The 9,126-nt window shown below is 40.5% G+C and overlaps 1 protein-coding gene across 18 annotated transcripts in view; it reads right to left on the bottom strand.

The window, feature by feature from the left end:
• Nucleotides 1-3,877: 3,877 nt before the first annotated feature.
• Nucleotides 3,878-9,126, bottom strand: part of TACC1 (transforming acidic coiled-coil containing protein 1) — a 126,571-nt gene continuing 121,322 nt past the window's right edge. For all 18 annotated transcript variants that reach the window (XM_037983552.2, XM_037983553.2, XM_073018036.1 and 15 more), the window contains one exon: nt 3,878-8,969. In XM_037983552.2, coding sequence (XP_037839480.2) covers nt 8,901-8,969 — 69 coding nt within the window. In that variant the 3' untranslated portion in view covers nt 3,878-8,900. The remainder of the gene's footprint in view (nt 8,970-9,126) is intronic.

Here is a 9,126-nt window from a genome sequence, read left to right as displayed (position 1 = left end):
AATTGTAATTTAGAATTGAACTGTGCAAAGAAAGTTAAGTCTAAGAAGTTGTAATCAAGGAGAATTCTTACTTCTAACAGAGGAGGTTTCATTTTTTCAGTTGAGAGTCAGGTTAGTTTTTGGCAGTGGCAGCAAAACAGAAATGTGTCTCTGAACCTGAGTAGCCCGCCCTCTGCTGCCTCAAGGAGGATGAGTTTATGTTGGGGACGGCAGAGGGAAGGAAGAATTTTACGTTTATTCTTATTTTTTAGTAGACGTTATTTTCTAGAGGGCTTGTTAGGTCTACAGGTTTTTATTCTTTATGTACTCCCGTTCCAACGTTCTCTTTTCTTCTTTCCATCTCAACTGAGGATTAGAAAGGAATTTTTAGGTCGTGTTTTCTGAACACAGCTTCATGTTCCCGTCCTGAAGTTTTGATTTCTTCTTCAAGTTGCCATAAACTGTGGTTGTGGGTTACTAAATGTTTTAACTCTGTAGCTTACTTTTAACAAATGGAGATTGCCATCATTGTTTTTACTCCCATAAAATCCTTGACTGATCCAAAACCTCGTCTCCCCATGACCTAAAATTAGTGGCTTTTAAGCTTTTTTAAACTTGCTTTTTTTAACTTTTAGGCCCCCAAACCAAGACGTTTAAAATTACAACTCATTACCCATATATATCATGTAAGTGTAATAAAATCTCATGAAACAGCACTTACACCTTAACTATTTGCTTTTACAACAAGCGTTCACTCTTCTGTTCTAATTCATAACCTCTAAAATGGGTTTTGACCTGCAGTTTGAAAGACATGGCCCTACAGAGAATAAGCCTTTGAGAAGGGAACCCTCCTGTGACCACTCATACTCATTTGCACTGAAAGTTGACGTAGGAAGTAAAATATTTTGCTTATTTGAAAAATTTTTAATGTAAAAAAAATTTTTTTTGAGATAGGGTCTTGCTCTGGCACCCAGGCTGGAGTGCAGGAGTGCAATCACAGCTCACTGGAGCCTCGACCTCTGGCTCAGGCAATCCTCCCACCTCAGCCTCCCGAGTAGCTGGGACTACAGGTGTGCACCACCATGCCCGGCTAATTTTTGTGTGTTTTGTAGAGACAGGTTTTTGCCATGTTAGAGGCTGGTCTCAAAATCCTGAGCTCAAGCAATCCACCACCCTCCTCAGCCTCCCAGAGTGCCGGGATTACAGGCGTGAATCACCATGCTTAACTGAATCACATTTTACACATGGCATTTGTGCTGAAAATTCATGTTATACAAGTCAACTGAAAGGGAGAAAGAACAAAACATGTATCTGGAAAAGTACGGACTACGTAAAAGACAAATTACAGTGCCAGTCTTACAGTGAAATAGAAGGTACGTTCATCATTGCACATCCAAGAGACGCTGTCTGGACTCCTTAATATTTTAGTAAAATATTGTGATTATGCCTGAATGCACCCAATTAGCTAATTGTGCCGTCATTTTTGATGTCTGAAACAAAAGTCTTCTTGGTCTATATAATGTCTCATAGTTGAATGTTTGTGATTAGGAGTTTGCACATCTTAACTTGGCACGTTTTGTTAATTCTCAGAAATGCAGAAAATAAGGCTGGGTGCGGTGGCTCACGCCTATAATCCCAGCAATTTGGGAGGCCGAGGCGGGTGGATCATCTGAAGTTAGGAGTTTGAGACTAGCCTGGCCAACATAGTGAAACCCCATCTCTGCTAAAATACAAAAATTAGCAGGGCATAGTGGCATGCGCCTATAATCCTAGTTACTTGGGAGGCTCGGCAGGAGAATCACTTGAACCTGGGAGGTGAAGGTTGTAGTGAGCTGAAATCATGCCACTGCACTTCAGCCTGGGCAGCAGAGTGAGACTCCGCCTCAAAAAACAAAAAAACAAAAAAACAAAAAAACAAAAAAAACCCAGCAGAAAATACAGGCCTGTTCGGGTTAGATTTATCTCATAGATCGTAAGCACCACTATCTCTGCACTCTCAGGCAATAACTCACTTAGATAATAACCAACCAACAACTCACAACTACATTTTTTCTTTCAAGAAATGTAAACTGGGGGGCAGCCGGAGTGAGTGGCAGCCTCCCTGCTTCCTTCTGCATTCCCAAGCTGGCAGCTACTGCCCGGGGCCCGCAAGTGTGGGCTGCTGCCTGCTACAGCCTCTGTCACTGCAGTGGAGCAGCGAATTCCCTGTGGCCTGCCACGCCTTCGGCATCAGAGGACAGAGTGCGCGAGGCTCGTGGAGTCCCAGGGACCACTGGCTGCTCTGCCTGAGCATCAGGGAGTGCGCAGGAAAGACCAAGCTGGGTTTGCACATCTGTGTCTGCAGGCTGTCTCCAGGCATGGGGTGCCAGGAGGGAGAGGCAGCCTGGGCATGGGCAAGAGATGACTGTAAATATTTCAGCCCCACATTATTTATAGAAAATGTACAGCTGTGTGAATGTGAAATAAATGTCCCTGACTCCCAAAAAAAAAAAAAAATCAAGAAATGTAACCTAGGGATGGCTTTCTTCTCAGGAAGAATCATTTTCATTACCCTATTATTTATATTTAAATGCTGTTTCAATAAAACGTAAAAACAATTTCTTTGGCTAACTGTCCCTCAAACTTTTCGTGTTTCACTTTAAACTCTGCAAAAAAATGAGTGAATGAATGAATTAATGTTGAGAAAAAGGTATTTGGCTTTCATTGGTCCTTAAGTGCCTAGAAACTTGGAAAATGACATAAATACTACCCAAACCTAGGACTTGGATTTCAAGAGCTTGAAAAGAACTAAGTGGCAATTAATTTTTTTTCCCTCATTTGAGCGAGGGCAACAATGTTTACTGACAAACAAGCCATGGGATCGTGGCTTCATTGTTTCTCCCACTGGGCCTGTTTCCATTGTAAAAGGACTTCAGTTGGCTAGATCAGGGTTTTTCATGCTTTCACCATTGGCCACAGCAAGAAAGTCATTTTTTGTCATGACCAAGTTCACATATATTCATTTTCATCCGTAACAAATTCCATGAAGCAGGCCCCATGATCCCCTATTTGTAAAAGTATGAAAAACATTGGTGGTCCTAAATTATCTAAGAATACAATTCTGTAAGAGAGTAGCAAGGTTAATTTCCATCTTATTCTTCTCAGTAATTCTCAGAAACAGATTTCTACTGTGTTTCACATTCTGCAAATGGCAATCTCCATCACAGACTTTTAGAAGATTCTCTCCTGGTGATTCAGGAGTGCAGGAGTGAGAAATAGGCCTTTAGAGGACTGTAGAGGCTACACTGTCTGGAGATGTGGCAAACAGCAAGAAAATAGTTCTCTGGTTTTCCTAAGTGGATCTCCAGCTAGTTGTAAAACGAAGCCTTAAGTATCCTCTTAATTTGTCTTTTCCTGTAACACAACCCACAAAATTTCCTGCCCCATCTCCTATCCCTTTAAAGCGGACAGCTGGCTTAGCTAGTATTTAAAAGGTTATTCCTGGTACTGCATTGAACCTAGAAGAAACAAAACACAGCAACTCTTTGCTCTGCACCATTTACATAGTTCTGCCTTACCCCAGGTCCTTCGAGTCAGAAAGCTTGGGGTGACTTGAAAAATGCCAAGGCAGACAACCAGTCTCTAAGCAAAACCAAGAAGCACCCAGCTAAAAACTTAGTTTGCACAGATGCAAAGGCACGACATCTACATGGCAGTATCCAAATTTCAAAGTTTGTTTTGTTTTTAGTTACACACCCAACCACATGCATAAAATGAGTGTAGAGAAAATGTGATCTTTCCTATTTTTAGGTTGAAATATGGGGCTCATAAAAGCAGGGCTGCCACAAATTTTTCACATTCAGGGATAACTTATAACCAGGAAAAGTACCAACACCACACACACACACACTCCCAAATCTAACAGTGGTAAACAGTTTTTATTCAGGCAATGAAACATGGAAAAAATATATTAGTAATCATTATAATAATTTGTGAGTATAACTTTTACAAATAGTTACTTGACATATAAAAAGGGAAATTACTGTGCATATAAAATTTATGTAGATGAATATTCCACACAACACAATCCTGATAGCAGTAGTCAATGCAGCGCTCATCCCTCCAGATGAGGGGTTCCTCACACACTTCATGGCACCCGTGGGGACACAGTGGAAGCAGATGTGCAATGAACATTTACTTGGCACATTAGTATAATGGATATCTATTGGCAAACACACACTTGCTAACAGCAATACTGAAAAGTTTACTGCTACCTCTGAGATTTAAAAGAAATGCCTGGTTCCTATCCCGATGGCTGAGAAGGACCAAGGCTGAGGCTCTGGTGTGGTCACCTACACGCTGCCCTGTATCTGGACTGGGGATGGTTTGAGTTCAGATTTGTATATGTCCATCTGAAAATTCTTTATAAATACAGAATTAGCAGTTAATGACGTGACCAGGAAATTACTGTTTTGAGTATATTTCAGATACCACTAAAAGGCAGAGGGGGAGAAAGTGGCATCTTGAGAGTTCTAAATTAAAGGATCGATACAGGGAAGGTTCAGGCCACATCTCAGCTCTGAGTCTGGCCTCCTCCATACAAGTTAAAGCATTACACAGACTGCCACAGGCCAGCATTGCACGCAACATCTCCATATTAGAACTATAACCAGAATATATATATTTATATAATAGCTGTAACCATATTATAGTTAATAAAGTCGTCATTCCTTAGGAATCTTGTTTGTCCAAATCTAACTGCATGCTAAGAGGCACAGAAATGGGATTGCATTTGGACGAAAAACTACGAAAAGTGCAATCTTTAGTCTCCAGGATGCAAGCTCTGGCACTAGGGGATGGGTCTTCCCTGGAGAATGCTGCCGCTGATACTCTCTTCCAGAGGAGATCCTTTGAGAGGAGAGTCCGTTATATTAGTTTCTTTACTGTTACTCTATGGAGACTCAAGGATTTAGTGGTAAATTGCTTTTTAAAAATAACTGGAATCCGGAGGCCAGTCAAACCTTTCTGGGCAGATATCTCCTTGAAATACTTCTTTATTAAAATATTTGAAGAAGATAAGACTTCTTAGACCTTTGGCTTGACATTCTGGGATTCCCAGACTATATTGTTCTTTCATAAGCAAATAATAATCATCTGTTATCTTTTAGATTCTTCAGAATATACACATCTTTACTTTAAAATCCCTCACTTGAATCATGTAATCTTTCAAAACCTAGTTTCTATCTTCCCAACAACAGGATAAAGTCAGAAATGCAAGTCAGAGAGCAAGCTCACAATCACATGACGGCAGAGACAACAGGCAGAGACAGTTCATGAGATGGCTACCAGTTATAATGAAAAACCAAAAGGAAGTTAAAAGGGGGCTTCAGAAATTTTACTCCACTAAAAAAGAATGTGCCGAATCACTTCCAATCAGTATACACAGACTTAACCAATGCTTGCTCTTAAAAAACCCTTTTGAGCTTAGAGTAACCACTGAACCCTTTGTTACCTTCATGGAAAATGAATGCTTCACTCCAGCTGCTTTTACCCAGCCCAGGAACATTTGGGGGCGCTTTACTCTCCCTGTTTATAATTAGAACGAATTCAGGGCTGTCTAATAAATATCTAAGTATTTGTGTGAGAGCTGTACAAAGTATGGGTAGGTTGAAAGGGTAACTGGCTAGAAAGAAAATTCAACTTGAGCTGTCCTCCAAAACGAAACATAAATCTTCCCTCAGATTCCATACCATTCTGGAAGGCTGCCAAATCCTAGGTTTTTCAACATCATGTGCTTCTGTACTTCCTAATTTGGGCTGAGTCGAAGAAGCTAGAAACCACGTGAGAAACTGGGCTTCCCGGTATTTCCAGAGCAGTTTTACAGAACAAAAGGTTTGGGTAGGTCACTGGCTGGAAGGAGACTCCTCTAACCTTGACTGTGACTATCCGGGCAGCCACGGGGGAAATTGTTCCGTCGGCCTCACGTTGCATTCCCCAATTAAAATACTGCTGGATAAAGGCTATCTACACTTTGGCAAAGTCAAAAGCTAAAGAAATTGCTCTGGATCCAGAATCTCAACAGGATCACCTAATATTCCCAAACCACCATCTAGGCCAACAGCTGCCTTCTACTTTCCTTTTTCACTTCTGGTTTGTTTTTTCGTTTTTTTTTTGTTGTTTTTTTGAGACAAGATCTTGCTGTCACCCCAGATGGAGTGCAGTGGCATGATCATGGCTCACTGCAGCCTTGACCTCCCATGCTCAAGTGATCCTCCCACCTCAGCCTCCCAAGTAGCTGGGACCACAGGCACGTGCCACCATGCCCTGCTAATTTTTATATTTTTGGTAGAGACAAGGTTTCGCCATGTTGCCTAGGTAGGTCTCAAACTCCTGGCCTCAGGCGATCCTCCTGCCTCGGCCTTCCGCAGTGTTGGGATTACGGGAATAAGCCACTGTGCCCGGCCCTTTTTCTCTTCTGTAACAGGGTTTATTATTGCCCAGCTAGCATGTTATTTGGCCCTCACACGTGTTGAGGCAAACTCTATACTATATTCTTACTCTCCGGAGTTCCAAAACCCTTTTTTATTTTAAAGAAAAATAAACAAACATACTTCATTCTGCCCAGTATATTCTCTTGATCTGTACAAGCTACATTTTAATTCTCTTTGGAGAGGCGGCATCTGTTAAGTTAGAATGGGGGATATTTCCTTGTAATGGTCATGGCTAAGAGGCCAGGGCAAGTATCACTTAACGAGGGTACTCTGGTGCTCCCTATCTCCCTGTGCATCAGCTTCATTCACTGGGGTCAGGTTCTTAAGGGGTCTCTTCCACCAGTGTGCTAGGGAAAGACTGCCGTTACCTCTGTTTAACACATAGCTACTTTCTTAAACACAATAAGCTTAAAAAGATGACTATAGATTTACAGTGGAGGCCACTATAAGCCTTTCATACTTAAAACAGATCAATATAAAACAAGTAAACATGAAAACACCAAAACACAGCAGCAAAAAGATTTAGCAATCAACATTTCTGCAAATGCAAAATTAACTTCTTTAGCAGTAGAGGACTAAAGAGGAAATCAGTTAGACCAAGGGGAGACACATGCCCTTGGTACTATGACCACTAGGACAGCATTCATATTACACCACAAGCAACTGCTTTCAAAGCTCAAATGATTGTCAAGCCACTTTTCAAACGACAGATAATTTCTGTTGTTCTTTTTTATACAAAATGTTAAGACAACAGGCTTGAAAATACAGCCTAAGCACCAATTATGATAAATGCATATTGGTAAAATGTGACTTCTGGCTTTAAAAGACATTATTGACCTCCCTGGGGCTAAAGATTGCACCCATGTGAGTAACACACTGCTAAAGAAAAATTCATTTTTTAAGATCTATAGAGGTTCTCCACTAGGCACAATTCATTGCTGAAGTTGGATCATGCAATAGTTTTACAAGAGAAATAGGAAAACATATATATACTGAATATAGTGCATATCACCATGAAGACTTTCAGGGTGTAAGATTAAGACAGGAGAGTGCTTTAAAACACTTGCATGGATTTGGGTTTGCCTATTCAAATGAAAGGGAATTCATTGAGATTTATATGGAAAAATTCCATGTTGGGGTTAATGGCCCACCACTCTGAACTGAGTCCGGTAAGAGCTTGAGGAATTTGGCTTTGTTAGTACAGACCTTCTCCTTGCACTCCTCTTCTCAGTATTCAAGCTGTCTTTGTTTAAAAATATGCAAAATGCACTGATTTTTGGAGTGGTTCACGTGACTTTTACTGCTCATTTTGTTAAAAATTCTGTCTTAAGTTAGAAGGTAATTTTTGCTTTCTTTTCAACATCTGAAGAACAATGGGAAAAAAACATTTCTTCGCCTTATAATTGGTAACGGTGCTACCTTTTAATTAAGATCTGAGCCTTTTACAAGTAGATTTTCTTCACATATTTAAAATAGATCAAAACTCTGTCTCAAAAAAAAAAAAAAGATAATGAAGATTAAATGTTGATTTTGTATCAACAAATGGAGGCAGAGGAGAGTAAATGACTCTAGGGCAGATTTGCCAAACCCTAGCTTGGAGGGACTCCCATACTGCCGTTCATGCAGAAAGCAGACACTACCATCAGTCTGAGGACCAACCCTAAAGGGGCCACACCCATTAAAGCTGAGGAGTGTCCAAATACCAGGGCAACAAAATGTCATGGCAAATAGTCTTCTGCAGACATGAAAACCCAAGACTGTGGTCTTCATATCTTTAATCCCCCAAATTCTTAAGTTGGTGTTCTGAGTTAGGACTCTATTTCAAAATAGGGTCTCACATCGAAGGAAATATGTCCTTCTGTAGACAAGTTCTTACTTGACTATGCTTCAGGGAAAAGAGTAGCAGCATCTATAAATAGACATGTATGTGTGTGAGAGTGTGTGTAATAAAAGGGGACCCAGAGCCCCTTCTTGATTATAAACTGGAAGTAACAAAAGGCCAAATTGTCTCCTTAAATAAAACCACTGATATTAAAAAATTAAAAGATTAAATTGATCACAAAAAAAAAATCAGACAGGTGGTGTAGAAGACCCCAAAGAGGAGCTACAAATTTTAACACATTTGGGAAAGTAAAGATGACTTTAAAACAAACTGAACATAAAGAAATCACAAACCCAAACTCAGCAGCCTAATGGAACCTTCATATGGGGAACTGGAAGGCTCCAGCACTGTCAGGTCACACTCCTTTCTAGACTACGCAACCCTCTAGGGTTTCTTCCAGGGCTGTTGCATTGGCAGCAAAGCGGGACAGGCAGCAGTAGACATGTGCTTTTTTTAAGTTTTTTTTTTTTTTTCTCTGCAAAGGGGCGATTATTCCTGGATAAGGCAAGATAATTGTGGTCACAAGAGAAGCAGCCAAATGCAGATCTGTTGAGCTAACAGGGGGAGTCTCAGTCAGCCTTTCCCAGCTTTGCAATCAGCTCATCACATATTTTTGTCAGTTCTTCAATTTCTTGGTTCTGAAAGACAAAAGACACAATTACGCAGGCCACTTTGTATTCTGAAATAAAGGCAAATAGAGTTAACTAGTCCCAAGTCTGGATATACCCTATCCTAGACATCCCAATTCAGTGATTTTTAACTTTTCTACATCAGAGATGCTTTAAAGAAAAAAAG

This window comes from Chlorocebus sabaeus, chromosome 8, assembly GCF_047675955.1.
Source record: "Chlorocebus sabaeus isolate Y175 chromosome 8, mChlSab1.0.hap1, whole genome shotgun sequence".
NCBI classification, from domain to species: domain Eukaryota; kingdom Metazoa; phylum Chordata; class Mammalia; order Primates; family Cercopithecidae; genus Chlorocebus; species Chlorocebus sabaeus.
The sequence above is the reverse complement of the archived record's forward strand: the minus strand, read 5'-3'. Positions and strand labels throughout refer to the sequence as shown.